We start from the raw sequence: 18,790 nt of genomic DNA on the forward strand, positions 1-18,790 counted from the left end.
AAAATTGAATAATTATGTACGTAAAATTTATTAATTTTTATAAATCATTTTAAACACTTTATATACTTTTTCATTAAAATTAAATTTTACCATTAATTTTAGGGAAAAGGGGCAAATATATCCCTCAACTTTGTGATTTAGAGCAGATATATCCCTCGTTAAAAAAGTGGTACATATATACCCTTGATGTTACACAAATAGTGCAAATATACCCTTTTCACTAACAGATTTTAAAAAAAAAAATTATTTAGCTTGTTATTTAATTAAAAAAATGACACATGGCTTTAAAAAAATAAGTGTACCTATTTTTTTAGTAGATATATTTTTTTTAAATCCATGTGATAATTTTTTTCTGGTGGAATGGGTCTTATTCATTTAAAAAGTTGGGTAGACTTATTCTTTTAAAAGCCAAGGAGATGTTTTTTTTTTTTTTAAATGAACAAGACAACCTACTAGGAAAAAAATGCCTGGTGACTTAAAAAAAAAAAAGTCAACCCTTTTTTTAAAGATTTGGTAGGCTTATTTTTTTAAAAGTCACGTGACATTTTCTTAATTAAAAGATAAACCAATGATTTTTCAAAAAAATTCTTGCTACGAAAAGGGTATATTTGCACCATTTGTGTAACGATAAGGATATATATGCACCACTCTGTTAACGAGAGATATATCTGCTCTAAATCGCAAAATTAAAGGGTATATTTATAGAAAATTTACTGGACATAACTACCTCTAAGACTTATTTAATAATAGTAGCTACCTTTTATTTTATTTATTTTTAATAGCTTAAATTAATTTCAAAATTACCAGCTTGAATCGCTCTACAAGCGTTCTCTCTCTCCGTATTTCCCTAAACTTACGCCTCATGTTCCCCAATAACTCCTAATTCTTTCTCTTTTTTTCAAATTAATTTCTCTCCCATCTTCAATAGCCGCAACCGTATTATACGCCCATTATCTATCATCATTATTATCACGATTCCATCTTCCTTAATCGTTACCCACACAGTGTAGGTAACGAATTTATTACTTTCTTTGATGTATTTCTCTGTATTTATTCTTATATTTTCATCGTTTTCTTTGTTTCTTTTTTCATTCCTTTTTTTTTTTTTTTCTCGTTTTCGCCCTATTGTTAGAGAGTGTTTAAAACAAGATCTAATTCTCCATTTTAATGGCGGAAAGAGATACTCCAAGTAGGAATACTCGAGGTAGTCCTCATGCTTATGATGGTCCTAGTTTCTTGGGATTTTCACAACAACAACTTCCAATTGCAGGAGAATCACTAAAATTGTTGTCAGAGGAGAAGACAAGAAGATTCATGACCCAAATAAGGATGCGTCAACTTCCTCCAACTGAAGTTCCAAAACGGAGCAAGCAAAAATATGATGTACCAGTAAAAAAAGGTTCTAAAGTTGCTCAACAAAATAAGAGAAAAGTAACCAAGCCTTCTTCAGATGTTAAGGGTAAAAATGTTGTTAAAGATGTAGATCTGGAAGAGGATGAACAGGTATTGATGAAATTTTTCGATTTGTTGTTTTGTATTTCACTATATTTCTGTATATTTCGACATAATTGGATATGCAATTCAGTATATTTCTGTGTATTTAATAAAATCTATATGTGCATCAACTGTAGTTTATATCATATACAACATGACTGTGGAATTTGTTTTTCGTCTTTAACTGTATTTCATTATATTTCTATGTTTTTTCACAAGTAGATATGTTTACTATTCTGTACTTATTGATTTTAAAGCTGTGTTAGTTGTGTTATGCAATTTTTTTTTTGTGTGTGTATATTTTTCTTGGATATGCAATTCAAGACATTTCTTTGTGTGTATGTTTTATACAATTGTTTCAAATTCTTTAACTTAGTGTTGCATTTTTATTTTAGGAAACTAAATTCTATGTTGTGAGTCATCCCGAAGAGGCTCCATCGATGCAACGGTACACTAATATCGAGGTGTTCAAAGATATCAAGAGTAAGCTAATCGTTCTTACGCTAGAGATCTTTCAAGACAATATTTGGAAAATTTCTCTAAAGCACTCGGAGGTTCAAGCACGATTTTTAGGTGCTTCATGGTAAGAGAGCTCAAGGAGAGCACTCGATTGCTTTACAATTGATATAAACGGTATTGTATCGAGATTTACTTCATGAGAGAATTTGTCTTTATGAGCGGGCTAAATTGCAGCCGATGAAGGTGAATTTACATACGATGAGGAAGAATCGAATAGGATTATGGATGCATATTTTGGTGGAACCAGGAGTAAAGTAAAAAGATTGGAGTTCATTGATTGCTTTAAGAATAAGTGTTGGGGAGATAATGATGATGACGCTCGTTAAGTTTGCAATTTTGTTTTTTATAAATACATACATCTTTTGCGGTGAGCCTAAGAAAACAAGTATACCAAGGGTTCATTTTGAAGTGGTTGAGGATGGAAGGTATGTAGATTATCCATGGGGCAAAGAAGCTTTTAACGAGTTGATTAGAAGCATCAACAAGAAGCATTCTCGCTTACAAATACGCATTATAGGATCCATGGGATGCCACCGGCTATGCAAGTTTGGCTTTATGAGTGTTGTCTAAGAGTTCCATCGTATCTCGCTATTAAACCGAAATTCCATTCCAAGAATGTTGAATTGAGGTCTATCGACATTTCACAAATATAATATTTTGATGGAAGGCATTTTTAGAGACGGCAAATAATGGGTAATATTCGACACTCTAACTTATTTTTATGTTTTTTCATAGCATTTATTTTGCAATTATGCCTCATCGATTTTAGTTTGTACTACACTCGTTCTACCTTTTCATATTATTGCTTTCTCGTTATGTGTTTTTTTTTCCCCGATTTTTTGTATTTCACTATATTTCGGTGTATTTTCTGATTTTTTTGTATTTCACTATTTTTTGTATTTCATTATATTTCACTATTTTTTGTATTGCTTTCTTCTTCAGAGCTGTACATTTGCAAATACAATCCCCACTAGCAGTGAGTTGGAGAGCCTCCAATTGCCCGATGTTGTTGTCCTGTCATGATACAAGAGACAAAAATGTCTTAGTTGATGCCAATGAAGGTTTCCAAGTCACAAATATGCCGCGGGATGACTTTGATGATTTCATTTACCCCCCCCCCCCCCCCCCCACCTTTCTAAGGGCAAACATCAACAACGGATGAATCGTACGTATTCTCCACCTTCAAAGAGACGCAGACAACTTCCTACAACAGCTTCCACATCTAAGAAACAATAAATCCACACCGAACTACGCATAACCGGAAGAAGAGTCACAAGGATCAAAAGCCTAATTTAAGGAAAGTCCGTTTCACCAAAGTTTAATGAACAAATGAATAGACCCCAAACACCACAATTACGCGATGTCCCTACTATATCCATGAAAGAGGAAATACAATTGCTAAGGAAAGATTTTCAAGTTTTCAAGGAATCGCAAGTGATTTTAGTAACGAAACAAAAAAAAAAAATGGTGTATTTACCATCGTTTCTAAACAAATTGAAATACTATTTTTGTTTAAATATTAGGTCATTGGTGAGTTCACAAAGTGAGTTGTCAAAGCTTCGAACTTTCATGGATGACAACTTCAAGAAGCTATTTTGAAGCAATCAAGGTGAACAATTTATGGACAAGGTAAATGTGAAAATAGCAATTGAACTAACATTTTTAGACTCTTATTGCGAAATACAATTTATATTAATTCATTTTTTTATGTGAAGGTTGCCGATAGTGAGGTGCTCTGGAAAGCATCAAACTCGACAGTCAAGCCACGCTAACGACTAAAGAAAACTTACGCTCATGATTCTACCATTCAAACATCTCCCTCCCAAACATGATGATGAGTCAATTAAGGTAAAATGAGGTTGTGACGGAAATCCATCTTTTAAAGTTATGTTGTTGTGCATTGTATGCACAAAAAAGTATATGGTTGCCATGTTCCACTCTCAAATTTTAAAGTTATGTTTTCCCGTATTTTCTATTTTACAAACTTTCGTATTTATGCATGGCGTTTTGTATTTCATCGATACAATTGTCTATTTTACAATCTTTCTCTTTTTTTTTTTTTTTGTTTGTATTTCTATGTATTTCCACCTCTACAGTAATCAATCTAACTGCCCTATTTCTCGTGTATTTAATAATTTCAAACCTTATATTTTTATGTTATGATTTTGCTTTAAATTTTGCTTATTCAAAAGGGTGTTGGACCAAAGGCATACGAGGTAGTTCCGAAATTGTAGTGACCGCCGGAAATTTAAGAGTGCGTATACACGTAAAGCTTCATCCGAAGAGATTAATCGGACGGACGAAGGAACTTTCAACCCAACAGGTAAATTTACATTCAATCTTATAGATCTTTCAAGATACTCGCTATACTTAACATTTATTAAATCTCTTTTTTTTTTTTAGGGAATGGTTATAGAGACGCTCATTACATAGGTTGCCTCTAGAAATTCGTGTACCGTGGCGGCGGCGGTGGAATACAACCTTGGGACATCACCGATCATTCAATTTTAGAGACCCACACAGTTCGATGAGAACATTACTAAGTCACAATGGCTGATCCTCGACGAAATGTTACCAAGCCAAATAGGTTCACAGATTATCTGTGTGTTTCATCAAACGGGTCACAAAGGATTTGTTATGCCAAGAATGTCCGGCTCGATAAAGGAATACAGTAGCCGTTGATTAATGCGGAAGTAGTACCGAATCAACCAGATGTTATTCCAACTAGGATAGTCAAACCTAGTAAATACTTCTTACCACCTTACACGACTAATTACGCTGGGCGTGCTTCTCTGCTTCAAAACCCTACACCTTCCATATTTGAAAAGAAGCATCCATTTATTGAAGATCCAATTAATGGCCCCGAAATACTTCGCTTATTCAACAATATCGGAATTGGCTTGAACAGGATCTACTTCTAAGGCATGCTAAAAAGTAAGTTTGAACGTATTTACCTTTTTAATTTATATATTCATTCTTTCAGCAAAGTAAATTGTTCAACATGAAAATAACCGTTTGTTGTTATTTAGAAAGGGCAATGAAGCCCGTTACAAAAAGAATAAGCAAGCTTTGGATCCAGATGACATCAATTTAAGCTTCAATTTTGGTGTGTTACATATCGATGACAAAAACTGGTTCTATCTCTTATCGATGAATGGCCAGTCTTGGAATGATGAGGTGCTATATTTCCCATTTCCTCTTTTACCATATATCTCTATATTTCCTATATTTCTCGATATTCTTTTTGTGTATTTCTCTATATTTCCTGCATCTTGACTGCATATTTTCTCTCGTGCTTATTTCATTTTTTTTTACCAAGATCCATTAGACTAATTTCATTTTTTTTTTTTGACAAAAAGATATTGATGTCATTTTTTACTACTTGGGAAGAAAGGCAAGTACGACAAGGGTAAATGTGATTCAAATTCACAATCGTTGATCGTATGTTCTTCTCCAAAATTGATGAAATTCATCGTTCATATGCTAATCCTGTGAGGGGACCCGTAGTGTTGCCGGCCGAGAATGAAATATGTGAGTACATTAACGGGTATAGATGCCGGCTAATGTGCCATGGCATACGCTTGATTGTGTTCTCATCCCCGTCAACATCAAAGAGGAAAATCACCGGATCTTGATTATAGTGCCATTCATTTATTGTGTATTCCTACTTTTTTTAAAAAAAAAATTCATTAAATCTCCGCATATCTCCCCGTATGTTCCTCGTATTTCTATCCTATAAGGTACGTATGAAATTTAATTTACCAACCTGTTAACCGAGCTGATGTAAATTTCTTTTACGTGCAGGCGTCTGTACATCTACAACTCATACCGAGCTGCTTGTCATGATGCTGTTGTTAGAAGAGAAATACACAAGATAGCTACCCTATTGCCACATCATCTACATTTGTCCGGGATTTTATGAGAAAAAAAAAGGCATCGATTGGATTAACCACCCATCATACAAGGGCAAACATGTGACCGATGACTTTCGTGTCATGTATGTGAACGACTTGCCACAACAAGCCTCTGGCAGCATGTATGTCTTTCAACATCAGAGTTCCATTTTTTTTTTTTCAAAATTCTCAACCAATAATCATTTTTATTTTTTATTTTTTCAGGGATTGTGGTGTGTATGTTGCCGCATTTGCTGAATACTTTTGTTCTGGACGAGGCGTTCCATCTGAAATTGATGCAGAATCACTACGCAATAGATACGAGGCATTACTTTGGGAATACAGATGGCAAACGGCTGATTTGAATGCCTTCAGATAGGACAATGAACCTCGCCATGACCGCTTAGGCCTGCCATAGATTATGACGCGGTCGATACAGTAGTTGTTAATTAGTCCACTAGGTTTTAATGTTGAATTGATTTTTATAGTACTGTTTTGCTGACAATTTTTCTACATTTTGTTGTGTTGTTTTGTAAAGAATTGACAAATGGCAGTGTTTTTTCATCAATGACTTAACTAATTTCTTTCACTACTATTTTTTGTTTAAGTCTTCCATATTTTTATTTATCGTTTAATGAAAACAGTCTCTGGTGTATTTTCAATATATTCCAATGTTATATAACCACTCTTCAATTCGACAAATTATTCCAGGTGAACTGGAATACTCTTACACTTTGAACACTGAAATACAGAGAAATACACAGAAATATACCGAAATAGAGTGAAATACAAAATATCAGGGTTGTATTCCAGCACCTGCTTCTGGTTATTCCAGTCCTAATGCAACTTAATATTTCTTAAACATTTCACTTATTTTTCATTTTAATGTTCGTTAACACTGAATTGTATGCATTATTATTATGAAAATGAAGGACAAAAAATACAGAATACAACAATGAACAAGCCTCTGGCAGCATATGTCTTTCAACATCAGAGTTCCATTTTTTTTTTTTTCAAAATTCTCAACCAATAATCATTTTTATTTTTTATTTTTTGTGGATTGTGATGTGTATGTTGCCGCATTTTGTGAATACGTTTGTTCGGATGAGGCGTTCCATCCGAAATTGATTTAAACACTACGTAATAGATACGGGGCATTACTATGGGAATACGGATGGCAAAAGGCTGATTTGAATGCCTTTAGTGACAATGAGCTCGCCGCAAAGACCAGCTTAGGCTCGCCATAGATTACAACGCGGTCATTACGATAGTTGCTAATTAGACCACTAGGTTGTAATGTTGAATCGTTTTTCACAGTACTGTTTTGCTGACCATTTTTCTATATTTTGTTGTGTTGTTTTGTAAAGAATTGACAAATGGCAATGTTTTTTCATCAATGACTTAACTATTTTTTGTTTAAGTCTCCCATATTTTTATTTATCGTTTAATGAAAAACTTTCGGTGCATTTTCAATATATTCCAATGTTATATACCCACTCTTCAATTCGACAAATTGTTCCAGGTGAACTGGAATACTCTTACATTTTGAACAGTGAAATACAGAGATATGCACAGAAATATAGTGAAATGTAAAAAAAATATAGTGAAAATGCAAAAGGAAATACATCGAAATATAGTGAAATACAAAATACCAGGGTTGTATTCCAGCACCTGCTTCTGGTTATTCCAGTCCTAATGCAACTTAATGTTTCTTAAACATTTCACTTATTTTTCATTTTAATGTCCGTTAACACCGAATTGTATGCAATATTATTTATGAAAATGAAGGACAAAAATTACAGAATACAACGATGAACCAAAAATTTCTTTATTTAATATTTTTGGGGATAAGGTATTTTTTTTTAAAAAAAACAATTACAATCTAGACATCTACTTCTTACGTGGCTCATTGGAACAAGAACGTCTATTGTGACCAAGACGTCCACAAGTACTACAAGCATTCCTACGTTTACCAATCATCGTCTCCATTAATGGTTTATCTCGCTTTTTCTTTGGCCTTCCCGGGGTCTCTTTGTATCTTGGTGGCAAAACAACTTCATCGCTTATGTGTTTGGGAATATTCCACTCACTCTCGTCAGCAGGATCCACAGCATACATCATACGTCTTAATCACGTCTTTGGTTTGAATAGGTCTGAACAATATTCATCAGGCATAAGACTTTTACTCTTCAATACAGCCCATGCATGTGGACATGGTATCTCGTCCATTTGGAACATCCGACAACTGCATGTTTTCTTCTTAAGATCAATTATGAATCGCCTTGCCTCATCATTTACGGTATACACATATTCGCCTGATGGTTCAACCTAATCAAGACGAAATGTGTCGACTTAATACATTGAATATTAACAGGGATAAGTAATATGAAATACATGGAAATATACAATCCAAACAGAATTACTTAATATGAAATACATGGAAATATACAATCCAAACAGAATTACTTAAGTACCTTCTAAAATATGCTGAAATATATTGAAATATATGTAGGCAGATTTCAACAAAATAAACAGTAACATACCGTCATACGTAGAGATTTACATTCGTTTATTGTTAATAAATGCTGGAATGCTTTCCCAAGTGTTGTGAATGTGTATGTACCATTCCTCCTATTAGTGCAATTCCACCTCCCAAACATCTTCCTCACTTCTTCAAGAAAATCGAAAATGTGCAACTCTCTTGTCGCTACCAATTTTCCATTAATACATTCGGCTATATTTGACGTCATTGTCCATCCTCTGTTAACGGGTGAATACAGTCGAGCCCATTTTTCCCTTCCAGCATCCTCCAAGTACTCTTTTACCCGAAAATCAACCTTCTCAATCTTCTCCATCGCCTTATCAAACTTTTTCGTGTGTATGCTTTTACAAGTGCATAGAATAGACTCAATACTTCACCATTCGACTTGTATTTCGTGGTCACATTTTTCCATAAATGTCATATGCACGCCAAATGTGGTACGCTTGGATACACTCTACTCACCGCCTTAATGATGCTCTCATGTCTATCGATACAACACACATGTTCTCCTATTCCCATAAGCTTGTTTGAACCGTCAAAGAACCAGTCCAAGACTTATCGTTTTCGAATCTATCACACCATATGCCAATGGTAGAATATTACCTCGCACATACATGTTTTTGTGTATTATTACAGTGAAATATAACATAAAGCATATTTGAAATACATTGGAAATAGAATGAAATACAACGAAATATACCAAAAAACAGAAAAAAATGTATTTAAACATTTTGGCATCTACCTGCACCATCCAACGTGCTGGCTGATACAAAAGTACCGTTATATGTAGTTTTAAGGTGGGAACCATCTACTACAACTATTGGTCTACAACACTCGAAGCCTTTTATGAACGCTTTAAGTGCTATAAACAAATACAAGAACTCGTTTTGTTGTGATTTGTGCATTCTCACATGTGATCCGGTGGTATGTTTTATCCATATACGTAGACATATCCCGGTAACTTCTTGTATGATTCGTTGGTTCCCCTCTTAATTCATTCATTGCCTTTTCTCTAGCCCTCCAGGCCGTCATATAAGAAACATCAACGCCATACTCATTTTTTACATCGTCTACTATATCACTGTGTGTATATTTCCTCTTGTGATTTGCTATTTTTGGCTTAACAACTGACGCACCAATCAACCAACTTGTTGCTTGCCTTTGGGAATACACTTTGTCCTTCAATGGACACGTATGTTCGTCATGAAAAGATCTCACTCCGAACATTTCAGAGTTCGCAATACTTGAAGCTCTGAATTTCCAACGACAATCAGTTGAACAGCATACCGGAGTGTAACTACATAAACCAATACAAGTAAAGAACAGTCAGATTGAAGTTTCAAACACATACAACATCATAAATACATTGTATATATATACTGAAATGGTTAGATAATGGAATTAAATAATTCAAACAGTTCGTATTTCACTATATTTAATTAAATCCAACTGAAATGTAATGGCAATACAACAGTTTACGTCACTGTATTTCAATGTATTTCTTAGTATATTTCAATATATTTCATAGTATATTTCAATGTATTTCATATTTTTAGGTGACTAACATACCTTACGGCATTCGACCTCTCCATTCCGAAATTGAATCTTTTTTCGAATTGCATAATTCGCCATAACATTCTTCAGAGTTTCCTTATCTTTGTAGATTTGATCAACAAAAACATCCTTATCTTCCTTGTTTGAAATTATCAAGTCATCGTTGTTTTGAAATAAAACAACAGACCTTAGCACAATCCGACGCATCCAAATCATTTGAATCAACTACGTCCATAGATACATATAATCATTAAATTCAAGTTGAAACATATCGTTTCCAACCGTTGCATTCTCCGACACAAAATTCTCAAGATCATTATCGCTTTATGCTAACGCACAACGGATATGCTTCAAATCCCCCGTTTTCTCTCTTAAGCTCAACATACACCCTTACTCCCATATTGTTGCGTATTTCAATTGGCACGTTGTCTCCTTCAACAAAGATATTTTATTGATATCGTTTTCTCGCTAATATCAACACCTAACGAATTGCTATAGTTTCAACCAATTCATCGTATGAAAAATAATCTTTGAAGACAACTGCGTCTAGTTTGTAATCAACAAAGCAATTAAGTTCATTCCAAAAACCGGAGTGTCTGCTGATCACTGTTGTTATGCTTGACATGTTTCGTTTTGATAATTCAACAAAACTAGAAGAACATTGACTGCATTGGAAAAAAAAAATTCATCGTTCCAATCACAGAAAATTGAATTAAAAAAAATCACGCAAATCATTGAAAATTTGAAACATACCTTTTGTAGAATCTGAAATACAAATCTGATCTTCACTAAAATTCCATATATACACTCGTTCGTATCTTATTGAGTGTATTTCAACTTGATTTTGAAGAATTCGAATGTAGAAAACAGAGCTCAAAGAGATACTTCTGTAGTTGGATCTTTTTAGATCTTCGCATTTTTTGAATTCAAAAAAGTTTTGATTGTGATAAAAGTGGAGAGATATACGTAATCGTTATGGAAGAACATTCATTACGCGTGATTAATGGGTAGATTTAAACCGAATACCTGAATTTAAAATTCCATAAATACGCCTAATTTTACCAAGAAGGTTGTCGGACGTTAATGTATTTTGTATTTCAAAAAAATGAAATACACGCGTTTCAACTAAAAATTCAGCTACGCTTAGTAAATAACAATTTTATAGCTATTTCTTGTTACAAGCTACTAAAAGGTAGCTATTTATGTAAGTTTCACTATATTTATACCTTTGGCCTTAATTTTATCTCCAACATATTTATACCTTTGGCCTTAATTTTATCTCCAACATGCTAAATTGCTAATGGTCTAAGGCCTTGAGTCCATTTCTTGAAAGAAAGTACCAAGTGTTTGGTGAACGATGCATTATTATGGGCCAATAAAACATTTTTTTGTGCGGCTTACCCTTCAAATGCACTGGTCTTTAATTTTTGTCCCTCAAATTGGTGGTCTTTAATTTTTGCCCTGCGCCTAATATAATGAGATTTGGGGTTCGAATCCCGGCTCAGTTAAAAAAAAAATTTCACAATGAAGAGTTTTGTATCAAAGTTAGGCCTATTTGGGCTAAAGTTAGGCCTTAAGGTAGAATTTTGCCTTAAGGCAAACTTTTACCCAAAATTAGGCCTTAGGCAAATCTCTGCCTTAAGGCCTAACTTTTGCCAAAAATTAGACCTATTGGGCAAAAATTAGGCCTTAAGGTAGAGGTTTGTAAAATTTCAACTAACCAAAAAAAAAAAAAAAAGAATTGTCATAATGCAGAATTTTGCCTTCACTGCCTTAAGGTAGAGTTTGAAACTCTACCTTGCGAATCCAAACTCTACCTTGCGATTTTTTTTTAATAATTTTTGACTGAGCGAAAATTCGAATCCAAAACCAAGGAATTTTTAGCGAAGGACAAAAATTAAAACCACCAATTTAATGGGCAAAAATTTAAGACCAGTGCCTTTGAAGGACAATCGTCCCAATAAAATGCAACTTAAATTATTTCCCAACAATTTTTGGCATTTATAAAATGTAAGAAAAAAAGAGGAGCCGTGGGGTGGGTTCCTGTTAACAAGCTAAGGTCAAGTTCAGTCAAATATCTTTATAATTGTCATTCGTTATAACATTATTTTATTATAATGGTCTGATTTTTTCCGAAATCGATTTTTCATATTAGGTATGTAACGTTTAATAACAAGAATATTCATTATAACAGTACACACCTTTATAACAAGAATATTTCAAATGTTGTGTAATAATATTTTGTGAGAAATATTTTATCTATAAAATAAAATATTAAAATATTATGTCATCATCATTAATGTTATGCACATAGTAAATTTCAAGTATGAATATTTAAAAAAATATATATATATTTCATGTTAATCCGCTTTAGTCTTGCAAATTTTCAAAATCACATGTTTTCTATCTACCGATTTTGTATAAATTTGATACTTATTTCTTTGATTTTGATAGCTGTAATTAGTCTATTTTAAGTTTGAAAACCACTAAATTGTATTAATGAGATTTTTTTTTTTTTCCTTTTTAATATATGCAAATAATCGAATCTTACGATTTTATGTAGTCTCAATTTAGTTAACACAATTGGTATGATAATATCTATGACATATCGTAACTTTTAAATAATTGTTTGTTTACTTTTGTTTATATAAAATGAGATCTAAACAATAAATGGTAAATAGATACATGACTCACTATAGCTTTATGAAATTTTTGGACAAACGCTGCCACTATAGAGAGATTTGACTATTGTATTATGTATTCTTGCTTCATCTTTTAACTGTTATTGTTATATTAGTGGTTTCGCATAAATAATGAGTATGAGTAGGGTTATTAATGGTTTGGTAAAAAAATCCATGCAAATGAAAAATCAAATCTATTAAATAAATTAATATTTATTTGAGTTTGGTTTGGTTTAATTTTAAGTTTTAAGAAATTGATTATATTTGATTTGGTTTGATTTTATTGAACAAAATTGAATAAAATCGAAAAATTATATACAAATTTTTTATAATTATATATGTAAAATATATTAAACTTTATAAATAATTTTAGATGCTTTATATGCTTTTTCATTAAAATTTTATGTGATCTTTAATTATCTCTAACGGGCTAATGGTCTTTAGGCCTTATTAAGCCCATTTCTTAAATGAGAGCCATGAATCCAACCCATTTATTCAAGGGAAATCTACATGGTATGGAGAACATTAAGCCTTATTTATATTTACAAATTTATATTTTGCCTAAATTGTTGTGTAAATCATATATGTCAATTACACAAGAAATAGTCTAGTAAAATTATATTGTATTTAATATTTAAGACTATTTTCTTATGTCATCATTCTCTCTCTCATTACATCTCTCTGTCTTCTTTTTTGCTTCAACAACCATGGAGATCTCACGCGCTTCTTCTTTCTCCACCGCCCACTCGCCACCATGGAGATCTATGAATCCTTAAATCTCTTTGTTTTTTAGAGAGAGATATATATATATTAATTTTTTTCAAAGTGTTAATCCGCGTTTAGTCCTCATCATGCAACTTTATTGTTTTCTTAGAGAGAGAAAGCTTGTTTTTTTTTTTTGTATCTACCGATTTTGTATAAATTTTATTTTTTTTTAATTTCAAATTTGATGTATACATAGTGTTTACGTGTTTTATCTATTTTAAGGAGAAATTTTGTATACAAAATGAATACAAAATTGTATACAATACAATGAATTTTATTTTTTTTCGGTAGTTTTGTATTCGTTATTTTTTTTTGGGAAAATTCAACTCGGTTAAGCCGAATACAATTTTTTTGTATTTATGTTGTCTCGATTTTCAAATACAATAAAGTGAATACAATGTAAAAGTTGATAAATGAATACAACCGAGTTGAATACAATTGATGTGAATACAACTTAGTTGAATACGTATGACTTGAATACAATGAAAAGAATTTTTGAAAAAATTTTATTCGTTGTATTCATGAATACAGCTAAGCCGTTTTATGAATAAATGAGATCATTTTTTGAATACAATAAAACCGTAGCTACGCAATGTAAATATTGAAACGTAGCTATGGCAAATTTTAAACCCCCAAAGTGCAGTCATTTATGTAAAATTCCCTTTATTCAAAGAAACAAGGGAAATCTACATGGTATAGAGAACACTAGGCCTTATTTATATTTAGTAGCTATATTTTGCCTAAATTACATCTCATAGAGAGATCATATATGTTAATTACACAAGATAACTAGTATAGTAAAATTATATTGTATTTAATATTTAAAACTATTTTCTCTCTATTCTCTTTAACTCATTTTTATTTTCTCTCTCTTCCATATCTCTCTAGTCTTCTTTTTGCTCCAACAACCACCACCACCGGCGGTTCTCTCTCCACCGCCACCTGCCACCATGGAGATCTCCGGCGAGTTCCACCACCGTCGTTGTTCTCTCTCTATCTTTAAATCTCTGTTTTTCTAGAGAGAGAAAAAAAAATTACATTGGCTTCAAAGCTTCAAAATGGCTATGCTCAGCCTGGCGTCGTTCAAACCTCCTCATCATAAATAAGCTTTATTGTTTTCTTAGAGAGAGAAAGCTTTTTTTTTTTTGGTATTTACGTTTTGGGTTTGGTTTTCCGGTTTAATTAGATTAAAGCTTTTTTTTTTTTTTTTTTTTCAAATTGGAGTGTATACATATAGTGTATTGTTTATGAATGTATTGATTTTTTGTATACAAAATGAATAAAATTTGAAGTGTATACAAATGAATACAAGAATTTTATTTCTTGTATCGGTATTTGAGTGTATTCGTTAATTTTTTTAAAATATAGCCGAATACAATTTTTTTTGTATTTATGTTGTTTGAATAATTTTCAAATACAATAAAGTGAATACAATGTAAAAGTAGCTATAAATGAATCAGTTGAATACAATTGACGTGAATAGTTGAATACATATGACTTGAATACATTGAAAAGAATTTTTGAAAAAATTTTATCCGATGTATTCATGAATACAGCTAAGCCGTTTTATGAATACAGCGAGCCATTTTTTTAATACAACGGGAAAACAGTAGCTATGCCATGTAAATATTGAAACTGTAGCTATGGCAAATTTTAAACCCCCAAAGTGTAGTCATTTATGTAAAATTCCCAAGAAACAACTACTCCCTCTATCCCAATTTGTTTGATATTTTTCGCTTTTCGAGAATTAAACTTCTTAATTTTGACCGTGTATTTGAACATAGAATCTTTAAATTTTTTGACATAAAATTTACATATTTGGAAACTACGTAAAAAGTACTGTAAGTCACAATAATTAATAATTTAAAATATTTAAAGACATATGAAAAAATTACGGTCAAAGAACAATTCGTTTGACTCTCAAAAAAGCAAAAGTGTCAAATAAATTGGGACGGAGGGAGTATGAGATTTACCTACTTTTTTTTTTTTTTAATTCATTTGATTAAGCTTATACTATATCTTAAGACATTTTCTCTATAATTTAAGAAAATTAAGGTCATCACAATAAAAGGACAATAACGGATTATAAGTTGGAGAAGGATAAAAGGTTCTTTTCTAATTTTAGGGGGAAAAAGAAGAGAAAATATCACCACGTTGCTTAAAATCTGAAAAATCAAACCGATATTATGTTATTATATCTGTTTTGGTTTGATTCTAATAATTCAAAAATATAGATTTGGTTTTAATTTTACAAAAACCAATCAAACGAAACCATGAACACCCGTAACTATGAGTAAGTAGTAAGTACTTACTGCGTCGACCTTGTCTAATAAAAAAGAGTACCAGTATTTAGGAGTATTTACCGAACGATGCATTATTATGGGCCAGCAAAATGCAACTTGGCAAATTATGGCCGCTCTCAGACAAGTAGTACTACTTGCATTTGTAGCACACTGTAAAATTAGATATTTCTTGGGTGACTAATTCGAAAGAGGACTGACTTAGCTTGTTTACAAAAGAATAGTCATTTTCCCTTGTTGAAAAAAATATTATAATACTGATGCAAAATAAAAAAATAGTAAAAACTTATCAAAGTATTGTATTGTGGCAAGTCATTGTCTTGAAAGCATAGCGATCCGACTAGAATGTAAATCGATTTAACGGGTCACTACCCAAGGTATCACCCAATCCTCTCTTTAGTTCTATGGAACATCTTGTACATATTGTGAAATCCTCAAGTCTTTTGCTTTATAAACAAATGTTATCTTTATATGATTTATGTTGTCATGTAGAACAACATCGTATGACTTAATCCCTCATAGCCATAGCAAAATATATAAATGCATCAATTGCATAAAGATATTGCACTTCGGGACCAAAAATCGCAAGTTTCTCATTTCAACTTCTTTCAATAGATAATCTATTGCTTGTGTAAACTCTTCAAGAGTTCGAATAATATTCAAGTATTCAATTTACACTGATAAAGACAAAGACATAAAGATAGTAGAGTCATGTGTACCCTTAGTCAATGAATACTCATTATGATAAAATTACATTTATCTTGCTTGATTTAATCCATATAAGGATTATGGACAGATTTTTAGAACCTGTATATGCTTCAGGCATTTGAAATTCATTTACATATAAATTTTGTCAAGTGACAATATCCATTAATATTTAAATGGTGACAATATATAAATGCATCAAGCTTACCAAAATGCGTCATTTCACTTGGTAATAATGTCTAGATGCTTTATAGACGGAAAATTCAAATCCTCACGATCTTTTAGCGAAAATATCGTCGACGACGATATATCATTTGTATCGGTTCTCAATAGAACATAACTTATTGAGATCTCATCACTTCCATTATTTTTTTTTAGGTACCTAAACCTCTCATAAGGTTTCATGCAGGTGTTGTTATATCCGGCAATTTTGCGTATTTGGAAAACTTGGAATTAAAGAATTTGAATAAGGTCATGTTTGGATTTTTCTTAATATGTGTGTATTCAACGGATGTGGAGATATCAGGCTAAGGACAAAATTGGAATTTTGAAAAATAGTTGCATGAATTACAAGAAATGGACATGGAATAATTGGGCTTGGAATTTAAAAAAAAAAAAAAGAAGGAGAAAGGAAGCCCAACCGGCCAAGGCTAGCCCAAGTCCATGGAAAATTAATTCCATGTGACAAATTATTAAGGGGAGCTTATTATATATTTGTGGTTATCCATAGAAGTTTCAAGAAAAATAAAGAAAAGAAGAGAAAACAAAGGAGACAAAGCAATCGGCCAAGAAAAGAAAAGAAAAAAAAAAGAAGAAGAAAAATTCTTGGAGCTCAATTCTTGGTTCAAAAATCCATCTCTTTTGGAATTACTACTAAGCTCAAGATTCTCTCCAACAAGGTATAATTTTTAAGGCAAGGAAGTGTTTATGTTGGCAAGGAGAACCTAGTGGAAGAGGTAAGAATTTCATGTTTTCTTTTATGTTATGGAAGATTTATGAATGTTAGAATAAGTGGAATTGCATGGAAATCATGGAATTGTGATTGTGTGTGTGTGAGCCGTGTGTGTGTGTGTGTGTATATATAGCCGTGTATGTGCATGGTTGTGCATGGAAGGTGTGTTGAATTTTATGTAGTATTCTAGTTGTAGTTGTTGTAGACTCTACATTGAGAATGAAAGTTGAATGAAAATTTATGGAAGTTGTGAATTGAGTGTTGGCCGTGGGATCATGTTATGATGAAATGGGAATGGATTAATGTTGTTTAATATGTTAGTTGTGTTGTTGTGATCCTTGAAGAGTAAATGAAGGCAAAATGGTTTAGGTTGGTGTTGAAATGAAATGTAGAAGGTTATGTCATTTTGGAGTGATTTTATGTCATTGTAATAACAAAGATGTTAAGGTGCAAATTAGGATTATTGTTGATGAATTTGGAAGATGGAATGTGTTATGAATAAGTATGCCAAAAATTAGAAGTGTCGGATGAATTATGGTTTTGGTGGAAAGTTTGTATGTTTTGCATATTTTGAGAATATATTGTAGAAATGCTATGAAATGCTTCCGGATTATATTGTAATGATCTTGGTCCGTAATGAATGAGAGCATGTTGATATTGATTTGAAAATGTGAAGTCGGAATGGAAACTATATTATGTTGGAAAGTGGGCTAGTTGTATTATATTGTGCTTTGTTGTAATTGTTGATGATTGTTGGGTTGTTGTTGATTGTTTTGAGCCGAGTTTAATTCTCGGGTGTCACATTTATAGGGGAGTGCTCGAAATTTCGGTAGACAATTATTAACCCAAGATTGGGATTTCAAGTCTCATGAATAGTAACGGGTAAAAGTGACCATTTGCAGATTTTTGACGAAACGGGATTGGAGTTTTGGCAAGCGTAAAGGGCAAGGAAGGTATGTAAAGTCTTCCCTTTCATTCTTTGGCATGTTCTAAACGTATTAGGCTTGGACGCGAGCCTTAGACATGACTCTGTCACTTTCGAAACCGAGATTGAAATTGGCCCCATTTCCTTCCGCAATTGAAATAGTTTCTTCATAAATTGTCATCAAAGTGACTTATATGTATGTAATCTTCACAAATGGACTCGGATTGTCTCTCATGAATGATTATTATGATCCATAATTTGAGTTCAACCTCGATTTATTGAGACCTCTTACTACGGTTTTAATTGATTTATTTCTATACAATGCTTAAAGAAATCTTTTGATCATGCGTTGTCGAATGATAAATATGACGAGTACGTCTGTTTTGACATGTGTTATGATCCTAGAAACATGACTCGATGTAAGTAATCGTGCCATCCCCAAAAAGGGCATACATATATA

The 18,790-nt window shown here is 32.4% G+C and overlaps 1 protein-coding gene across 1 annotated transcript; it reads right to left on the minus strand.

The window, feature by feature from the left end:
* Nucleotides 1-8,036: 8,036 nt before the first annotated feature.
* Nucleotides 8,037-8,761, minus strand: LOC132046135 (uncharacterized). Its single transcript, XM_059436687.1, has 2 exons — nt 8,450-8,761; nt 8,037-8,234 (listed from the first exon to the last, which is right to left on the minus strand). The coding sequence occupies exons 1-2, from the start codon at nt 8,759-8,761 to the stop codon at nt 8,037-8,039; spliced, it is 510 nt and encodes a 169-aa protein (XP_059292670.1).
* Between the last annotated feature and the right edge of the window lie 10,029 nt (nt 8,762-18,790).

Source organism: Lycium ferocissimum, unplaced genomic scaffold (genome assembly GCF_029784015.1).
Source record: "Lycium ferocissimum isolate CSIRO_LF1 unplaced genomic scaffold, AGI_CSIRO_Lferr_CH_V1 ctg9566, whole genome shotgun sequence".
Lineage (NCBI taxonomy): Eukaryota > Viridiplantae > Streptophyta > Magnoliopsida > Solanales > Solanaceae > Lycium > Lycium ferocissimum.

Excerpts from the sequence above, each read along its gene's own strand:
- LOC132046135 (XM_059436687.1), bottom strand. The coding sequence starts at position 8,761 with ATGGAGAAGATTGAGAAGGTTGATTTTCGGGTAAAAGAGTACTTGGAG. Across the intron at positions 8,235-8,449 it reads GTAAATCTCTACGTATGACG|GTTGAACCATCAGGCGAATA; the intron begins GTATGTTACTGT and ends CGTCTTGATTAG.